The following is a 21735-nucleotide window of genomic DNA, read 5'->3' as shown; positions in this document are numbered from 1 at the left end:
TTTGTTAAGAATTGAATATTTCTTTAGCATCAATTCAATGATAAACTACAGCTGCCTGTTTTACACTGTAGCTATATGTATATTGTATTTTGGGTGCTTTATGGACATATTTTTCCGTAGCTGTCGGGGATTCCCAGTTCACAGCTCCCATTCATTGAATGGCTCAGTGAGAGAAGAGACCATGGTATATCATGAGAGGTATTATCAGGCCCAGAGATCTGACCAAAAAGAATAAATGGGACAATAAAACTTCCAGAGGATAACTTCTATGATACATCACTACTGAGAAAGACAATTTTATATCATGTTAGCTTCAAAACATTATTTCATTGTAGGTGAAAAATGTAAAGATTCTATGTGGAGCTAGCCTTCGGGAAACAAACTAGCTTATGGACATTTTCCTGAGACAGAATCAACATCTATTGGCAGTATCCACATATTCCAGCTGAAAATCTTTCTTCTTTTCCCAGGGTGTAATTTTGCTCATTTTTTATGATGTTATTCCAAGATAGATGAAATCCTGAAGAGCAAAGTATCTTTCACCCTTGTTTTAAATATTTAGGAAGCCAAAGCTACGTTAGAAAGTTAAGTTTTGTTTAAGTCTGTATAGTGGTAGCACAAATTAATCCATTTAATTTTCTCTCTCTTTCTGCAGTTTGTGGAGGATACCTCTCAGGCTCCAGGGGGACTTTCAGTTACCCTAACAACCCAAACAGCCAGCAATACAACAGTGGGGTCAGCTGCGCTTGGGTTATTCAAACTAATCCCAACAAGGTAAAATAAAATTAAGGTTAAAGAAACCCTCACACTACAGGAGCCCTCAGCCCATCAGAGCAAACATGATCATCTTCATACCACATATTCCAATATTGTGATCCGACCCCCTCAGAATAAACAGTTTTTCAAAAAGAGTAAGTTTCAGATCCTTACAAGCCTTCAGGCTCCTTGGCCTAAGAATTTGCCTGGGTTAATTTTCAAGGTTTTCCCTACGCAGCTGAGGGTTAGAATTTATTCACCTACCACCACCTAGAGAAGGTGTATGGTTTACATTGCTTTAGAATGTGATCTGTGAATAGCTGCATGAGAAACGCTCTGCTCTGATGGGCTCCACAGTTGGTTCATGACCTAAGTGACCCCAGAACAATTTCATGTTTCTGATTTCTGAGCGCCAGAAATGTGGAATGCTGAATTCATATTGTCAATGGCTTTGTGTAATAACAGCGTTTGAATTTTTTAAGGACTAATTTTTAAATGTTGCACTCAAATATATATTCTGATCTGCAACTCACAATTCCACTTGTGCTATAAATAACCACTACAAAATATGTTACTTCCACTTTAGCATGGGACTTCTTACTTGGGATATAGATATTTGATCTAGTTTTGACATTTCATGGAATGAATTAAATAGTTTTATAAACCAGTGGTTGCTAGTGATTTATACAGCATTATATATATGTATATGACATATCCTCGGTTTTAAGCCTGAGACGCACTACTGTCTTCAGCAAAGCTATATTAAAGCACATCAGTGAGGAATCTGAATATACATAAAGCTGTGTATAACACTAAGTATCTAGAGTGGGCTTAGGAGATAATGCAAAAAAAAAGATCATTTCATTTTTTTAACTCCCATGACAATACTTTCAACCATAGCAAGGATGAGAAATGTTAATTATCTGATGAGCAAACTGCCATGGAAAACCTGGAATAAATTATTTTATGCTGTATTTCAAGCCTTTCACATGGCTTGAGATATATATATATATTTCACATGTATAACAGATGCAGGCAAATGGTCTCAACTATTAGTTTATTGAAATAATGCTCTTTGCAGACAACTTCACTGTCCAAATTCTTTCCTCACTTCTCTCTTTTCCTTCGACCCTTAAGATTCTGTAGTATCTTCTTTTGTCCTGGAACTTTTCAGAAAGTGGCATAATGGCTCCAAAGCTTGTAGATTCTCACAGTTACATGAACAAATACATCTGCTCTATGCAGAGTTACTGCATAAACAGTGTCTCAGCAGATGGGAAAAAAAAGATTTCTTGTTTTGCTACTTCCTGTTAGATCCTGCATATTATTTTCCCATTCTTCCAACTGGAGACAAGTAATGACTGTAGCTCTGACTTCCTTCAAATCCATGATGGGCCTTCAGCGTCAACGCATGTGCTGGGAAAATACTGTGGCTCCTCATCTCCTGCAGAGCTTTTCAGTTCCCACAACTCCCTGTATTTTTGGTTTTACTCAAACCACGCCATTACAGCTGGAGGTTTTACTGTTCAGTGGGAATCCAAGGATCCCGGTAAGTTTGATGAAACGTCATGTAATTTAGCATCTTCATGGCTTTGGAGCAAAATGAATGACATTTCCTTTGATTAGGAAACACTAGGAACAGTAGGACAATATCATACTAGGGAGTGTGAAATGTAGACATATGTATTTTTAAAATATTTAAACTCCAACTCTATTCCTCTGCATGAATATCCTTCTACTGGTTTTTAAGGCTGCTTTATACATCCTGTGAGGAATCTCCCAAAGAGCATGTGTTCCTGGAGATGCTATTCTTCTGATTAGTTCTCTTTTCTCACAGAAATATCTAGTACTTTGAGCAAGCAAGTTAACCTTTTTTGCCACTAACAATTTACAAGAAGCTAAAGAGGTTGAACCATGCTTTCCAAACATGGTAGATTGTTGGGCATTTAAATTATCTGTGAGCTTTTTGGTATAATTTGCTGTACATTTCTGCCTGAATTCTTGGTAATGCCACTTGCATGATTCTTCCAGGAGGCCTGGCAGTGCATTTCCAGACATAAACTCCAAATAATCTTGTGCAACATCAAGCTCACTTCAGTGTTCTGTGTATTGTCTAGAAATAAAATTATGCATTGTGTTTTGTCTTGAAAGAACCATAGAGTAAAAAAAAGTATAGAAAACTCAGGGAGGAAATGGTTTCCAGAAATATTTATTTAAAGGCTTTTTCATGTGATTTTTTGGTGGGTTTTTTTCTTTCATTTGACATTATTAGATTGATAATTACTAACTGACAAATATGGATACTGAAAAATGAAAACAGATCTTTTGGGTAAAAGAAAAAAAAAAAAAGAGGGAGAGAGGTATAGATGTGACTAAACTAGCTATTCCTTAGGTATTACACACAAGTTACCCCTACCATTCCCAAGTGTTACGCTGAGAGGGATGTGTTTTTTATTACAGGTATATAAACCAGCCTTCTTTGTAATGAACGGTTTGGTTTTTTTAAAAAAATTAACAGTGCTCTTCTAGGATAAAACACGGGAGACTATTTCCAAAGTACAGAAATTCAGATTAATTTTGTAAATCCAATCCAAAACACAGTGTGTTTGGTCATTCTTCTAAAGATATTTCCATCATAACTTGGAAAGAATCTTTCTTTCACTGTGCAAATTGGGAAATATTTGGAGTTCTGTTTTTGTAATTGAATTTGGCTTGACCTTTGTTTTTTAATTTATTCTGGATCCCAAAGTGGTACTTAGTTTTGACACTACAGGAGAATTTATCTTCTGACGTGACGTGTGGTGTTAAAGACTGTGTTCTTCCATGTTTCTTTTCTGTTAGAATGTGGTGGTGAGCTGACGGGTACTTACGGCTCGATAAGCTCTCCAGGATACCCTGGTAACTATCCTGTAAACAGAGACTGTTTCTGGACCATCTCAACCAGTCCTGGCCATCTCATCACATTTGCTTTTGGCACACTAAGCCTAGAACACCATGAAAATTGCAGTTATGACCATTTAGAGGTAAAGTTTAATTGTGGAGTATGACAACATTTTATGGCTATGTTATTGCAAAACAAGATATTTCAAAACTTTTTGTATGTACAGAAAGGGACTGTTTGAAAAATTAAAGCCTGGGTTGAAATATTCATTTGTACTTACTTATTCCAGCCATCAATGCACAGTCAGATACAGGCAGTATAACAGAAAGGGGATGAGATCTTGCTCCACTGAAATCAGTGGATGTCTTGTGACTAAAGGAAGTGAGATTCAGGTGGGAAGCTTTCACTCCCTTACAAAGTTCAGTCTCCAAACTCCTTGTTAAATGTCAACCCTCAAAGAATTAATCAGCCTAAGGTAAACTATTAGGGAAAAGAATCTGAAATTAATAAATTCATATTATTATACTGTCCATGACTTGATGTGTGAGCTTAGGGCTTTTCCTCAAGTGCAAAGTAATGGTTACGGAATTCACCAATACCCAGTCATGGAAATAAGAAGCTGGTTTGGAATAGAATGTTCTTCAAAATTGTCCAATGCAGAGCATGATTTCAGGAAAACAGATCAACAGTGGATCTCCTGATACTTTCTTTCCCTTTCACAAAACCCTTGCTGAGTCTCCTAGGAGCACCATCACAGCTATGCTGATGGGTCTGTTTCTTGGTTCCTGTGTGTTTGGAGGAAACTTTCTATGAGCTTTCCCTCCACTCACCAACTACAATATCTCCTGGGGCCCCAGATATAACTTTAAGAGCATTGGTACTGTTCACAGTTGGCACACATCTAACGATCCTAAATGCTGATCTATCATTCTGTCTAGATTCGAGATGGTCTTCTTCCACAAGACCCTCTCCTTGGTAAATATTGTAGCACGGGATCTCCACCCCCACTCCAAACCACTGGTCCGTATGCATGGATTCACTTTCACTCTGATGACTTAGTTACTGATAAGGGCTTCCACATTCTCTATACAACATCTCCTGGTAAGTAAAATTCAGCATTAAAGGTTTGTCTGTGATATTCCCAAGGTATAGCCAACAACACATGAATGGATGTAATTCACACTTGCTATTTAATAATACAGAAATCCTCTTTGATTTGAAGCCATTGTACAGAGGCAGCCTAAACTGAAAGAGTTACCATACTTGTGAATATCTCAATTGATATGTTTTTTCCTAAATATAGCAGATCCAAGTTGTGGAGGAAATTATACCGATAGTGAAGGGGTTATCACATCCCCTTTCTGGCCTAACCCTTATATCAACAACCGACAATGTATCTACATTATCAGACAGCCAGAGGATGAAAAAATATACCTCAACTTCACCCATATGGAGCTGGAGAATCACACTGGTTGTTCATCGAATTATATTGAGGTGACTTCTCTTAATCAGTTGATATGAAATGTTGATTACATGTGTGTACAAAACCATGCCGCATAATTTCTGTCCCAGGGGCCGCTGCAGAAATAGGTGTTAATCAAAGGACTAAGTATACAAATTTATTAGGGTCCAAAAGTCACAGGGGCTAAAGGAGCAGGACTGTACATTTGGAATGAAGCAAAGATAAGAGAACAAGAAAATCTGTCTAGCTTAACACTAATTCTTAATCGGCTGTACACGATTAAGGTGGAGTTTTGACCTTTGGTAAATGCATGCCAAATGCAAGAAAAATAGAAATAATGACATAGCCACTATGCATTTTCTGGAGTCATAGTGTTATAGGGAAAATCTTGTTCTGGCCCAAAAAGGAGACACACCATATATATATATTTATATATACATCATACCATATGTGTATTTTTATATACATACATATGTAAAGCCAGGAGTTTATTGCTATCATAACTGAAATCTTACAAGTTTATTTCAAGAATTGTTATTAGTCTAAATCTAATTATTATAGACAAAAATAATAGTACAGTTAGAATGTTTCTATATGGAAAATGTAATACTAATACAATAGTGAAGTTGATACTAACTGGGATCCACCTGAGGTGATTTTTATGTTTGCTTTTACACCTAGCTCTCTCTTCATTGGTCTGCAGCTTCACCTTACATCTGAATTTACTACTACAGCATGCCATTTGAGTACACTAGATACCATTTCTTCATTTTGTTTGTTATCCCTAAACCCCGTTTTGTCCAGCTCCAAGTCTGCATTTCTTTGATTGGCCGTGGGTGAGGTTTGGCGAGGTGCTGTGCAGGCCGGGGATCTCCCCAGAGGGGCAGAGCAGGGCCTCACAGCCAGGGCTCATCCCGGTGCCCTGGCCAGGGAGCGAGGCAGTCCCCGGCATCGCACACCACCCTGGGGACAGGGCTGGGCCGAGGTCAGCCTGGACACGGCCCTGCGGGTGGGCCTGGCGCAGCAGAGCCCACAGCCAAGCTGCAGTGTTGTTGGGGCAGGGACTGATGGCCCTGGGGGGCTGACTTGGGGTCCTGGGCCATGGGCAGGGTGCGCGGGGCCAGGCTGGACCAGTGAGTCCTAGGGTGCCCTGAGGGCCTGACAAGCTCTCTATGTCAGTGGCCCGTGCCCCTTCTCCTGTCACCCCGTCCCTGCGCCCTTCTGTGCCGCACCCCGGCCTGCCATGTCTCAAGGCATCTGCTGTACCCAGCCTGTATTTCTCCACACTGTGTCATCATGTTACAGTCATAAATACCTCATCCTAGATGGAATGAGAGCTGGGTACTGCTGTGTATAAACCTGTGGCTGTACCACACCGAAGTAAACAGAAGTAAAGCAAACAGGGTGCAGACACCCAGTCAATTAGCGACGGTCTCGCCGCAGCTGAAGCAGGTAGGAGCAAGCCCTGCGGCCCCAGCGTAGAGCGGGGTCCTGCCTGTGGCTATGGGGTTACGTGGCAGTGTGGGTTGGAGTTTGTGCTTAATCTCTTTTTGACCAAGCGAGGAATAGACCCCTGCGAGCTCCATGCAGTTAATCTGTTTTTAAAAGATGTTATTGTGCTGACATCCCTCCTCCTCTAATACAGAGACTTTGGTTGGAATGAAGTGTAATTAATTTCTGAAATGAGAGGGGAAGTGTGTTTAATGAAAACAGACAGCTTTTGTTTGTTTGGCCTGGTACTCCTCTTGCCTAATTGCTGGCAGAACAGCAGCTAAATTCACAGCAGCCAGAGAAACAAAACCATTTCTGTTGAAGGCAATCAGTTTGTATTAATTCAGCAAGGCATTTACCTCTCTGTTTGCCGTTCAGTTTCTGTCTCTTTCTGTCCTCCTCTTCGTCCTTCCCCCTCACTTGGTGGCTCAGCCAGAGCAGAGAAACAGGACTGACATTTTCTAACCAGGACAGTCAGTACAACTAAAGCACCATGCTCTTTTATCAAGGCCTGATTTTCCATGAATGTTTTTCTAAAATACTATCTCACTGGGTTTCATAATGAAGTTCAGCTAGGGAGATAGCTTTTGGGTGTTTAAGTTACTTTAAAAGTTGCTCTCTGACAATTCCTTTGTCACTTTGAAAAGGTGCAGATTGTTCCCATCCCTGGTGATACCAGGAAACCTGCAGAGTTTCCACAGGGACCAGACACAGCTCACAGGCACTTGCTCAGGGAGGGATGTTTAGTCTCTTACTAAGGAAGGAACAGCCTGGGACAGGGGTCTGCAATAAGAAACTAGAGACAATAAAACTTCTTATTTAAGAAAGACTGTGACATAGTGCTGCAGAGGTGAGGTGTTAGCCACAGCCACTCCTTCTCCTTGCCATCCTTCTAATAGGCAATAGGAGACATTACTCACAGGGTTTAGACAACCTGGGTTTTTTTATCACTATTCACTGGGCTTTATAAACCAAAAATGTAAGGAAAATCAGCTCAAGGAAAAAAGTAAACTCCCGTGAATTACAGTTCTGGAAACTTTCATTGCTGTCCAAAGATTTTCTAAAAATTCTGGCACAAATTCTGATCTCACATGCTCCGCTGTAAATCCAGAATAATTCTATCACCTTAAACTCAAGTTCCAGGGAAATTAAAAATGTCTGTTAGTCAGAAAGCCATATCACCAGCTGGAGATTGCCAAAGCTGGGCCAGCCACTGCCTGCTCACCAGGGCAGCGACAAGGGTGCCCTGCCTTCTCTCCCAGCCCATGGAAGAATACAGCTGAGGAGGAAAGAAGAGGTGATGAGAGGGGACCTGAAAGATGAACGTCTCTGGCTTTCCCAATGATTTCACTGGAATGATTTTTGGGGGTTGACAGTACATAGGTGAATTTAAAAGCAGCTCCAGCTACATGAGCTACCACCACTTTTACAGCAGAAAAGAGGTGTTTTGTTTTCAGGAGAATCTTTGGGAGAAAAATTGCATTTTTTGTCTGACCAAATAGCAAGGTACCTGTTTTTTGGACCTCAGCTTGTTGGCTGCCCTCTTGGAATGAGATGGGCACCTCAGAGGGTGTTCAGAGCTTCTTGAATATACCAGTGCTCTGCCTGGTCCCCTGGATGCACCTATTCTTACTCATGGAATGTGTGCTCAGAGCCTGAAGTTTGGAGGTGCAAATACCTCTTTCCCTTCTAGTCCCCTTGATGATCAGGATTTATAATCAACTTCTGGGAGAACATGTAAGATACATTTCTCCTGTGATTAGCAAATTGATTGAGGTCAATAGAGTGCAGAAGGTAAAAGCTGGAAGTGATTCCCTGATACAGCTTCATTGTCATTATCATGCATTGGACCCTTCAGATAAAGTAGTGAAAAGATGTCAGTTTCACGGACTCAGATTTGCATCTCATGTTAGTGAGCTGTCTGGCTGCATTGATGTATGGGTGTGATGGGACATGTGCTTGTTCTGGAGAAGTGCCATCAAAAAATCACTAGAAGTTTCATGTCCAGAGCAAGAAAATCACAAATACCCCTTTTTTTCCCCAGCAGATTTTAGTGCTGACAAAAATTTCATAGCTATCACTGGTGAGCACCTTACCTGTCTCTTTCATCCTGAAGGCATCACTTTTGGAAGCACAGGCCCAAATTGTACTAAAGCTGTGGTTCATAGAGAAGATCTGTTTCATCCTAATGTCCTGTGACAGTTGTGTGTGTGTGTGTGTCTTCTGTGCTGATCATCTGATCCTTCCTCTGAGCTCTTGTAAATCATGTGTTTGTACGAATTACTGTGATGGCTCTTTGCCCCTCTTATAAATAAGTAAAATAGTTACTCCTTTTGTTATTTAGCAGCTCTTGTGAGATTATAATTTTATCCAGATATCAGATCCCAACACTTCTATGATCTGACATTTTTCTTTTTTTTTTTTTTTTTGATGACTAGGTTCGAGATGGTGACAGTGAGGTGTCTTCCCTTATTAGCAAATTCTGTCATAGTACACTTATGTCTCCAATCACTTCTACCAGCAACAGTCTCTGGATCAAGTTCAAGTCTGATGCTTCTGTGCAAAGGGCTAGCTTCAGGGCCATTTATCACGTTGGTAAGAGGAACTGGTGACTTGCATAGTGAACTGATCTGTAATTTGGACACTTCCAGTCATTTCTGTGCTATATTATCCACGTAATGAGTTTTAGACAAGCTTCGAAAGAAAGGAAGCAAAAAAATAGAGTCAATTTATTTATTTATTGCTACTTTTAGAAATGCTAAGATGATGCCTGCAGTAGGTCTGGCGTAGGCACTCCTAGCATGCTTGGAAATGCACCCCTCATTGCTTCTATTAATGATAAATCGCCACTAACATACCAAAGATGATATAGCTATAGTTCTGCCTATACTTTCATTTTTCATATCTTCCAGTTCTTAATCACCAACAAATCCATCTATGTCTGTGAAACAAATGAGTCAAATCCATTAGTTTTCATGGACACAGTTAGATTGGTCTTCATGGTTATTCTATACTTATATCAATACGTTCTTTTAAATACTTTCTTAATACTGCTTGGATGATCTGCAGTAGATACTGTAAGAAGACAGGACTTTAGGGGTGGCTTACTTCTAATTTCATAGTGATATTTGACAAACATCACATTATAATACATTCCTTGAAACCATTCATGACAAGTACTGATTCTTGGCGTCTCTTGGCAGCCTGTGGAGGCTCCTTGTCTGGAGCAGGCACTATCCATTCACCCTACTATCCCAGGATGTCCCTTCACCCAAATACCTGTGAGTGGATCATCTCCCAGCCAGCTAGCAAAGTGGTGATTCTTAACTTCATCGACTTTGACATTCGAAATACAACCACTTGTGACACAGACTACGTTGAGGTAAAGAATAATACACATACTATGAATAGTAGATACATTCTTATCTGTATGTTCCTTCTCATACTCATCTCCACCAAAGCTGAACTGCTTGATAGACAAGCATTTCTTACAGCAGTTATAAAAGATTTTCCAGGTTCATAATGGGATCCCAAATCTTTTCTTGGTTCTCCAAAGATGATATGACCACTTTGATAATCAGAGATGAGTATCAAGTGTCTTTAAATAGACAGACCTGGAGGTTTATGTGCCACTTACTGTTGAGGGTGTAAGATCTGAGTTTTCCTCCATCTGACATGATTTGGGTGGGAGAGTGCTTCTCTGGCACTCGTAAGGTTGCATTGTATGTGCCTGGAGTAGAAACTAGGCTGAAGAAAGGGCAGGGTTTGACTTACGCAGGATCTCTTTTATCTGGTTCTTATGAATTCCTTAATGCTTACAACTTTAATATAATAGAAATTTGTATGGGATATTTTGAATACACTTGTTCTTCAGGTCAGAGATGGCAGCAACAGAGACTCTCCTCTTTTGGAGAAATACTGTGGTACAGCTGTACCATCTATAGTGCAATCTACACGGAACAATCTCTATATCAAATTCAGAGCTTCCTCTCTTACCAACCTTGGCTTCAGAGCTGAGTACTGGCCAATAGATACAGGTAAGGATTTTTTTGTTGTTTTCTATGATGTAGGGCGTTGGGACTTTCAAAATTTTCCTGTACACCGAAAACAGCTGGCTATCAAGTTTTATGCTGGTGTAATGGGAGATAAATTTTAAATCAATTAGTGTAGTATGCATCGAGGAAAAAAAGACTATGAAATTTCAGAAAGAAAAGTAACCAGTTTTATAAAGGCTTACTTTTTAATAAGTACATCATTTAACTTGATGTTTTAAATCTCTGCAGTATGTGGAGAGACTGTCACTGGACCAGAAGGAACCATTACAAGTCCTGGTCACCCAGATGTCTACCCACACGGTATTAACTGTACCTGGATTATCAACATTCAACCCGGCTATCTTATCCGCCTGACATTCACTTCATTTAACTTGGCATTTGATTATAGTTGCAGAAAGGATTATCTTGAAATATATGACAACAGCACTGTGCAAAAATTGGGAAGGTGAGTACATCCATTAGCCTACAGTGCTGAATTACTGTAGAGTGAACACTCTTCTATAGATCTCTACATCCAATTTCCTTCCTTAAATTTTGTGTATAGATTAATTCCTCTGCATTACAGAATCAGTAGCAGCAATTTTTCTGCCTAGCATAGTAAAGGCAGCTTGCTTTCTTTGACCATGGAATGAGAACCACATTTAATAAATAGTATGCTGGGAGAAACTAACTTGTGTCAAGAGGACAGCTTTTTTAAGGGCAGGTTTCAATAGCTGGCATTGTGCAGCTCCATTAACATTTTGATTTATGGGAAATGAGTTCAAAAGCATTAATATATCTGTGCCCAGGAAAAGACGTGATTTGAAACACTTGCTGAAGTGAAAGAAAGATTACTTAAAAGATTGTGCATTTGAATCTCAGCAAAAACTGAACCGAAGTCTGCATTTTATAGGATTTCGTTTCCACTTTCTTCTGATACGCAATTTTATTTTAGGGAAGAATCTTTTCTTTTTTTCCCCCTTCTCCAATTGGGGTACACACAGAGTTTTCTTGCTGTCCTAGAATTCAAGAACAACTGAACTACTTAGGAACAATATCCAGCTGCAGCTACAAACTGTAAAGTAGTTGGCTGACATGGCAGTATTTTGGAAAATATGGAGCAAATGACGCTCATATTATAATGGAGAGTGTTTTTCAACCTTAGTCTTTGGCCAGCCACTTCGACTCCTACAAAAGAACAGAATATGTTGTAGGTACAGCATAGACAAATTTCAATAAGAATTTGACAACCTGATGAACAGTTTCTCCTCTAATTTACCATGCAAGTTAGATTTGTACTTTTGTACACATAGTGTGCTGTTTAGTCCCATGATACAGGGTATATGGCTGGGATCTGTATCATCCAAAGGAGAGATTTGTGTATGCGTAGCTGTTCAAACTTCTCAGGAAAGCTGAATCCTCTTCCAGTGATACAGACACTTCATAAAGTACTGCCACTCAATTTGAGGCATCTTTTTGCTGCAGGTACTGTGGAAGATCAATTCCACCATCTCTCACTAGTGGTGGCAATATGATGATGTTGTACTTTGTGACCGATCACAGCATTGCATCTGAGGGCTTCTCAGCTAATTATATCTCCCTGAATGCATCAAAAGGTAATATGTCAGTCTGTTCATTATGTAAATTAAATGTTTTCAGCTGTCACTGTAAATAACCACTACAAGAAACAGAAACATTATTTTCTGTGTTAACAGAAGACTGTCAAGTGCCTCTTCTACCCCTTCTTATTTATCCTGCTTGCTTCACAAGCTTTTTGCTCCCTAGGAAAGCAGAAAGCATCTTCTGTAAGCAACACTACTGTTTTCTTTAAAAAGCCGGTAAGAGCTGACATGGAAGAACTGCATGAATTATTTAGGAAACATATTTTCTTAATTTGCTTTGTCTGTTCTGAGCATGTGTGTTCTAGGATGCTTAGCAGTCATGGACAGCTTACTTGAATGGGAGACTCTCAGGTGCCATAAAAATTAATTTAGTCCCTATTAAGGTGCCATATTGATGATGGGCAGAGAAAGGTCATATAGTATGAAATTTGATAAAGCAGCAAAATAACCTGAAAGCACAAGCTGTTTTTTCTCATTATGGCAGAGTGGAACATTTCTGTCTCCAGAGGAGTTCAAGGCTCTTATGCCTTAAATCTGTTCTTTAAGTATCTCCTTTTAAGGGACCAAGACATACATCAGTGAGGTAAAGACTACTGGAGAGTAACTTCATTCCCTTAGTCCTCTAAAGCAGAGAAAAACTGAGAAATTACTCTGAATTCTAATTGATTTGAAGGTTTTCTGGGGTGGGGGCACATATGTGATTACAGACTATGCTGAACCCACCATACCCGATCCAGTGTTTGCACATCTCTCCAGCACTGACAGCGTTTTAGCAGTGACTGAGCTGCACTTGAAAAAGCAGCCTCTTGGTGAAAGACTGTAACTACCAGTTCCATAAACCCAAGAGACATGGGTCTGCTATTGCTCCCCCCACTGCTAAACACAGATCTGTAGTAGAAGAGGATTTATGTGGGTAGAGGGACAGGTTCTGCCTAGCAGAATTAAACCACAGAAGAGGTAGAGTGAGACAGTGAAAAAAAAGTAAAAATGAGAATACATTTGTAGCTGGGTTATTTGTGTATCCATCATTAGCCAGTTTCTAGGTGGTTTGTGTGTGTGAGTATAGGCTACGAAGGATTTATTAGATGAATACCAGAAATTCATAGTACTCATCTATGCATCCATAAGCTACCAATGGCTACTCATTGTTTGCTCTTAGTTTCTTTAGTAATTTTGTTTTTCCTGCTTTCTGAGTTTCTTCAACCTGTTTAAAACCAGAAAAATTTCCAATTTATACCTTGTGAAAAATAACTGTTTTCTTGGTGACAGCTTGGAGAATTTGGCTATTATTTCATCTGTCAAGCATGTGTATAGGTGAGACTAGTACAGATTTAGCCGCTGTGGTTTTATTCACTATCAGAGAACTTATAAATACAAATAATCCATTTTCTCAGCTGCCTTCATTCATACTCGAGTTATATGGCATGGAAACCAAAAGCCAGTAAAAACAATTAAGATTTAATGAGAACTATGACAAGGAGGAAATTTCTATTTGTTAGAAAATAATAGGCCAAAACACAAGTTCTACTTTTAAAAATCTTTCCAAGAAAGACTCTGTAGTTTGAAACCTGAGTTGTTACTAGTGAGAAATTGTGAAATTATCATCCTTATAAAGTCTTTTATGAGCCTGTTTTTGCAGCTGCAAACTGTAACTTCTGTAAATATGATTGTTGCTTGTTAATGTGATATCTTTTCTTTTACTTTACCTCAAATTAGTATTTCATAGGTAGATTTGATTCCTTCCTACACTGGTCTTATAGTGGGTCTCTCTCACAGTTCATCAAGATCAAAATATTGTTTACTCAACATTAATCTATATTTCAATCTCTGTGTAACCTATCTGTTTCTCTGGTTTTGTTAGTTGTTTCAGTGCTGTCCAGCTTCACTACTCTGCCTCCTCTCCTCCATATTCCCCTCCTTTACCACCACCATGGTGACTGGATTTTCTCATCTTTCATCCAAAGCACTGCTGTATGCATCATGTGAGGTTCAAACTGCATCAACACTGTCCCTGAAATGGTTTCAAACTATGCCTTGGAAATGCAAGTCTGTTTTCTCTTCAATGCTATTAACAACCAGAAACTGTATAAAATATTTATATGACATTAGAACTATATAATATCTTCATCCAAACTCTAAACAACAGGTATGATTTTCTTTTCCCATAATTAACACAGATATCTTTACTACTCTTCAGCTAAACTGGGCTAACTTTCAATTTATTCTCACTCAGACCTAGAACTATGATCTCTAGAACAAATGCTTTTTCATTTCAACCACTGTAGTTTGCATAAGTGGGGCAAAGTAGCAGATAACTACTGAAAGTGAGAGTAATAAACTTATAGAGAAGTTGAAACTACAATCTGTTTTCTTTACACAGATTTGTTTCTTTTGGTCCCAGCACAAGCATAGCAGTACTATGAAGTTGTCATAAATACTGGACTACTAACATTCATTTTTTATTAAGAATAAAGTGTTTTGAAGCTGCTATGTCCTGAGAGAAGCAAATGTGTGCATGTGGACTTTGCTGTGAGAAGCAACTCCCTACTTCCCTGAAATCATATCAAGTTTAGTTTTCCCACTGTGAGATACTTAGGTCTGATATTCATCTTATGTATATCCAGTTATACTAACGTAGCAAACTGCTGAACATAATAATATCTGAGAGATTTACCAAAGCCATGAACTTTTTTTTCTTTACATCTGCTGCCTATTTTCATTTTTCTGCTAAGGAAAATATGCTTCTAATAATGTTTCTTGTGCAGTAAGAATCCTTCATATTTTTGAGCTATGTTTTCTTAGCCAGCTCAAGTGTAACCAATATCAGAAGTGGGCAAAGCTGTTCTGGTTCATATTAGACATTTCAATAGGCTTCTGCCTGGAGTTATTTTACAGACAATGAGCTATTGAAAAGATAGACATGATTATCCCAAAGAAAAGAATAAACAGGAGTAAAAAAACAAAGGATAAGTAGGAGTGAAAAAACTATTTTTTATGTAAAACCCCCTAATTTTCTTCTCCATACATCTTAGCAAACAATGTTTTTGTTAGCATGGTTTATCTGTGATATAGTAATTAGTTGAAAAGTAGCCTGAAAAGAATGGAGAAGCTATATTTCCTGTAAAAAAATTTGAATGCCATGAGATACAGCCATGACCATAGTCCATAAAGTGCAAACAATTGTTTTAGCAGTCTGCCAGCTAGTAGCTGTGAATAGGTCATATGCTAGGAATACAAATGGCAATCCTTCAGTCAAATGTGCCCACATGATATTCAGTTGTGTAAAATACATATTGCCTACGTAAACTCTGTACCTCGGATGCTTAGTTGTTGGCCATCTTTCCGTCTTTTAAAGGGGAAGGTCACACGGAAAGCAAGGTAATATTTGGATTTACTTCCTAGAGTCCAGGACTCAAATATCAGATAGACAAATATCACACCAGCCGTGTAAGTGTTATGAGAGAGTTTAGGTTTTCTTTTGCCCATCTTGGCTGGCCACACCACAAAGAACCCATGTAAAATTATTGAAAAAATCTTTGAAAGGACTCAGTCTTCCCTGGAAGTGTTGCTCAGGGGCTTGAAAGATCCAGGCCACAATTATCCAATAGGAATAGCACTAAAGTCAGTGTATGTATTTTACTGTCCTGGACTTTTTCACAAGTAAATGGAAATTTATTTGTTTTACTTTGAATTGGGGTTTTGGGGAAATTTTTTTTCTTCCCCCCGCCCCCCTTCATTTGATTCATTAAAGAGGCTTCATTTCATCCTTTCTGCTGAGAAAAGTCAGCTTTAACAAGGTTTTTAGTAGATTGCCTTCCTGATGGATTTTTTATTCCTTGTCTTTCTCTAGATTTGGTGAAAGATAAGATTTTTCTTATCATCCTGAATTGTGAGTGATATTATTTATCAAGAGGGGTAACTTGGTTTTAAATACCTTCATTGTGTGGTATATGTTAGCTGACAATGACTGACTGGAGAAGTCAGAGTTTCAGGAGGATGAAGAAAGAAAGAAAAACATTTGTGAACCCATGGACTGAAAAGTGCACCTAAAAGTGATATATAGATTTGTATGTCTTCTTTATTGATAGCTGAGTACAACCTCAGTTCCCATAATTATTATCAGCAATTCTTAGGAGGATGTTGCCTGGCTTTTCAGCTGAATGACCTAAGACAAGAATGGAAGGTAATGTCTGACAAATATGTGTGTGTACAGATACAGATCATGGTTGAACAAGGCTGAGCTAAGACAGAAAACCAAGCTGAAGTCCTGCATGCATGTTGCACATCTGCTCAGCTCATCCTAAGTCTCAGGAAAAAGGCTCAATCAGCTGGCAACTGGCAACTCGTTAGGCCACTGTAACTTGGTTATGTTTGATCAGGGTATTTGCTTATATATGCCTATATATCTGTATACAACTCTAGAGTATGTGTAAATCAGCAGAAGAGAGTCAGAGATTCTTTTTGAATGGCTGTACCCAGTGTTTCTAAGGAGTTTGTGTCTGAAATGCTACAAAGGACATTTGTGTGCCTTCTTGGTAAAAATTAAGCCTGTTAGCATCTGCCAGCAGCAGTAACAGAAGGCCCTGGAAGTGTAGATGTGCTTTTCCATTGCCTGTGGGGAGGCATATACTTCATGTGATGGTTTCTTTCTTTTTTTTTTTTTTTAAATGTGTAGTATTACGTAGAGATCTAATTATTAGGGATCCTATTTTTCCTCTGGCAGAATGAGATCGAAAGAAAACTGCCATTTTACATATGACACTATAGTTTTATTTTTGATTATTGGAATTGTGGCAACGGATTAATATCTCATTATGGGAAAAAACAGGGATGTAATTTTCTGCAGTATGCATGATTGCATGAGTGAGTGGTACAAAAGCTGGCATTTTTCTCCACTGTTGGCTATTACAGTGGGTTACTGCCATTTATGGCATTTTTTTCAGAAGAGCAAACACATTCAGTACAAAAATCAGAAAGCAGATTGAATAGCTTTCGAAACCTCACATACTGGCAAAGCAAGATGTGTGATTGTCCTCAAGAATTGCCACCGCCTTCTGTTTTTCATGAGGTGCAATAAGTGGCTTCAAATGAAACTGAATTCATAATTTTTCCAGGCATATAATAATGTCATTATGGAGTTAGACTGCATTCTGAACTTTGGCAAAGGAGTCAATTACTTTTTTCCTGCTAACTTTGCTAACAGTTTTCACTGAAGGAGCTATTACTGCCCAAGCACACCCCCAAATGCTGTGATAGTGAGGTGAGTGCAAAAGGGAAGTGCCAGCTCTCCCGCTGAAAGTAGAACACAATGAATGAATCCAGTTACCAGAAGAGAGTTGGCTGACACAAAACATGGGTTCACAGTGGTGTGTGCTCAGTATACACTGGGGTTTATTTCACTGTAACCAGAAGTCTGACATTTCTAAGGCAGTCACTGTTCCACCTTCTGTATTTATCCCCCTTAGCTCATAAAGATTGTTATGTGAAGTGTGAGTTTTTGTACGGAATACTCTCAAGAAAGCAAACTTTGGTGAGGGAAGGAACCTGGATAATTCTGTGGAAATTGTTCTTAACAGGGCTGATAAAAATATTTTGGCTTCTGTGTTGCTAATTTTACCCTAAGGGCCTTATCTAGTACATCAATTTTAGTATTCTCCAAGCTGAAAGCTAGTATTCATGGTCTTAGCCTCTGAGGGAATAAGAAATGGCAGTATTGCAATTCCTCTAACCATTAAATGTGCATGAATTAGGCACCCACCCTTTCAAAATCAGGAGGAAATAATTAATTGAAATAAGTAAGCTAATAAATATACACACATTTTAAATTTTTTTTATTATTATTGCTTTTTGTGTAATGAACCATTAGGAAAAACTTGGGTCACATTTCTAAGTCAGATTCCTAACCCTGCAGGCAGAGCTCTCAAGAAATCATATGACTTAAGGATCTGGGGTTTGATGATACGTCCTACGTATCATGAAACACCATGGGAGCTGGCAGCACAGCAAGAGCGTTATAAGGATTTATAAAGCAGCACAAGGTTTTTCAGGTGACCAAGACTAACCTGATTGTTATATGCACATTAGAGCATATATATCTGTGATGGAACACACAAATGACTAAAATTCTAGATAAAGACTTTAATAGATCATGATTTTAGGTAAATTAGTGCATGAAACCTTTTTGACTTGTCAATACCAAAGTACAGCCCAATGGCAGAAAATTACTGGCCTGTTTCTGTGTCATATTTCTTTGTTCTCCTTGTGATGAATGAGGAACATGAGACTGGTATCTGGTTTTGGAGGTATTTATCCCACAGAAAACATTTTCAACAGAGGCCTTCCAGGTGACCAAGAATGCAAAAAACCCCCACTATTAAAAAAGACACCATGCAAAAACATTTTAGTAGTTAGAATGGATAGAGAACAGACATGGAGGGTCTGAACTGTAATTTCATCCCTTTCCCCTAAATTATTATGCATGTTGAACTGTTAAGAACAAGTATTACTACACTGCAGCTGTGCTATGTTAGAAAACAGGTTTCAGAGATCTGCGGCAACCAGCTTAAATGAGTATAAAGTTAATCATAATATTTGGTTGCTGTTTCAGTTGTACTTAATAATTAGTCTCACCCTGCCTATTTGATAGAAAGTCTTTAAGAAATCTAGTTTCATTTTTTTTTTCTTTTGCCAAAAGCTACATAATGTGATCCCCTTCTTAATGAAATTAATCAAACTGTATCTTAAAAAACAGTGGACTTTTTTTTCTTCTTTCTGCTTCGGTTATGTTGGTTGGATGATTACTCTAGAAACTCACTACCTGATAGAAACTTTCTCCTAATTTCTATTTATCTATATTCATGGACACTTTTTAACTTTGGAGTTTGTACTGTCAGTGAGAGCATGTTCTATTTTTTATTTTTGCCATGCTTCTTGATGTTTATGTCTGTCTTTTTCTCCTGAATTTGCTAAGCTAAAGTTAAGCTCTTCTGGTGTCAGTTGCCTGCTAATCTACTAATTTCCTACTATCTCCACAACCTCTGTCTTGTTCTCATTTGATTTCCAGAACATCGGTGACAATGATTATCCTCATTTTTCCAGGTGACATGCCACCATTACCTTGTGCAGTAGCATCCAGATTCCCCATTTTGACTGAAAACACCTAACAGGTCACATTTCTTCTTGCCCTTTTTGCAGCCAGATCACAAACCTTACTCAGACTGTGATCAACTAATACACAACAATTGTTCTCTTCAAAATGAGTTTCATGTACCATTGTATAGCACATATTTTCATTTCTAATCCTTATGTCTGTGTTTTTGAAAGAACTTCTTTTTAATTATTGCTCAAGTTCTGGCTTAGTATTAGTCCACTCTGTTTTCTTCTTCCCAGCTCATAATACCAAGATGCTTCTATAGTGCTCACAGGAGAATTGATGTAGCTGATTTTAGTATAAGACTTTAAGTAGAACTGCTTTGGCCTCATAGTCTAAGGATTATACTGTTTTTCCAACTGATCGTCACTGATGGGAAAAGAAATTTAGATATAAAATCCCCATCTTCCGAGTTTGATCATGGGGAATGCCTGAGCAAGATACAGCATCTCCTTGGAGCTAAAGACTGCATTCGGTTTCTACCACCACTGCTTTTCAGAATTTCAGGAATCTTACCTCTTGTGTTGATCAAGACATCCTTTTCAGTTTCCTCTCTGTGCTTACCTGGATTTTACGTCAAATCCAACTTTGGCAGCTGGAACTACTCTTATATTGCCTACTTATTACAAACACAGTGTTCTGGTAAAAGGTGAACAAATCACCTCAAATATAAGAAATCCCATGAAAAAGATGGATTCTGGTTTTACTTTATAGTGATGACATTCAGCAGTAAGATGTGTCCAAGATGAGTTATAATGCCCAGGAGCACAGGATGTTTGCTCCTCTGTTTGTTGGAAATAATAGAAATTTCCGGTTAATTTATCATACATATTAAACTCATTCATACTCATTTATTTTCTTTTTAAAGTGTGCTCACACAACTACAGTACTGAAACTGGTGTGCTAACATCTCCAAACTATCCCAATAACTACCCTGTCCGGACGGAGTGCATATACACCATCACAGTGGGAATAAATAGACAGATTGTGCTGCGCTTCACCAACTTCACCTTGGAAGGGAATAAACGCTGTACAGAGGATTATGTAGAAATCAGGCAAGCCTAATTATTTCTCTTGTCCTTGTTACTGATAACCATAGAAGTTGTCCAAATCCACTTAGGCATGTTCAGAATCTATAGTTTTAACTATACATCTGTGCCGTCAATGTGGGAAAAGGACTTACCAGAGAACTGTAAAGGCTACCTTTTCCCACTCCCATCCTGCTCCATTTTCAGCTTTCCCACTTGGTCAATTCCAGTTCTCAGAGCAAGTGGAGTATGTGGACTGTGTTCCCATGCACTGGTTGTTTTCCTTAGTGTGGAAACAAAGAGTTTTATTACCTATTTTGTGACATATTCTGTTTTATGCTTATAGTCTTTAAACAGCAGCTATTATATGATGCAGCGCTAGGAAAAAGTACATAATCTGCGATATTTGTCTATACTGGCATCACCATTAAACTTAGGATATTATCATGGTGATTTCTAGTAAATTTTACAGGACAGAGACAAGTAGAAGAAAGTTATATTAGCAGGAAGGTTAGCGGCATGCTTACAATACAGCTGTGCCACGTACAGGTCCTTTCTTCTGTGTTGCTGTATAGGATTTGCACTTTGCAGTGCCAGTGCACCCGTTTCTGTCCTCATGAGCCAGCTCTCTAGGTGAACCATGTCTGCAGAATGCCAGCGTGGTTTTTCACTCTGAGGATGCCATGAGTTTCCATGACCTCAGTGAGCACCATGATAAACCTCATTCTGAACACTGTATCAGATGTTCGGTATGGGTTATTCCGCTGTAAGTAGTGTCTTATTTTTTAGAGCCAAACAAAAAGCTGCTTGCTGAAGTTGCAATATTGAGATTCTGAATTCCTGCTGAATTAGCTGGTTATTTTCAGCTGTACATACAAACTGGAGAAAGTTATGAAAAAGTGAAAGGTTTTTTTCAATATTTTCTAAGTAAAGTATTTAATTTTTTCATTTTAAAACAACAATCTGAGATTAAATTTAATCTTTCTTTATTTCAACAGTTAACATCTTAATTTGGGGTAGATCTGAATTTTATAACAGGTTTGGTTTGTTGGTTTCCTTCCCCCCCCCCACTTTTTCACCTTGAGAACTGAAAACATTTATTGCATAAATCTAACTCAGTTGTCACTGTGAAGAGATCAGCAGCATTAAACAGGTTTTGAGATATGGACAGAACATTGCTAAGTACAACTCAGAACATTGCTGCTGCCATAGCTGGATTTCCAGGATGTCTCATCAAACCTGATGATACTGATAAGAGGGGTAGCTAGGTAAGTCTTAGGTGAGGTGCCACTCTGATTTCTTGTCCTGAGG

General features: G+C 38.6%; 1 protein-coding gene across 3 annotated transcripts in view; it reads left to right on the top strand.

Annotated features, from left to right (window-relative positions):
• The window catches only part of CUBN (cubilin), a 145756-nt gene that overhangs the window by 15713 nt on the left and 108308 nt on the right, over positions 1-21735 (top strand). For all 3 annotated transcript variants that reach the window (XM_054817922.1, XM_054817923.1, XM_054817924.1), the window contains exons 13-23: positions 656-774; positions 2071-2305; positions 3598-3779; positions 4576-4738; positions 4941-5131; positions 9029-9185; positions 9794-9972; positions 10465-10627; positions 10874-11090; positions 12110-12240; positions 20265-20451. In XM_054817922.1, the coding sequence (XP_054673897.1) occupies positions 656-774; positions 2071-2305; positions 3598-3779; positions 4576-4738; positions 4941-5131; positions 9029-9185; positions 9794-9972; positions 10465-10627; positions 10874-11090; positions 12110-12240; positions 20265-20451 (1924 nt within the window). The remainder of the gene's footprint in view (positions 1-655; positions 775-2070; positions 2306-3597; positions 3780-4575; positions 4739-4940; positions 5132-9028; positions 9186-9793; positions 9973-10464; positions 10628-10873; positions 11091-12109; positions 12241-20264; positions 20452-21735) is intronic.

This window comes from Grus americana, chromosome 2 (genome assembly GCF_028858705.1).
Source record: "Grus americana isolate bGruAme1 chromosome 2, bGruAme1.mat, whole genome shotgun sequence".
NCBI classification, from domain to species: domain Eukaryota; kingdom Metazoa; phylum Chordata; class Aves; order Gruiformes; family Gruidae; genus Grus; species Grus americana.
The sequence above is the reverse complement of the archived record's forward strand: the minus strand, read 5'-3'. Positions and strand labels throughout refer to the sequence as shown.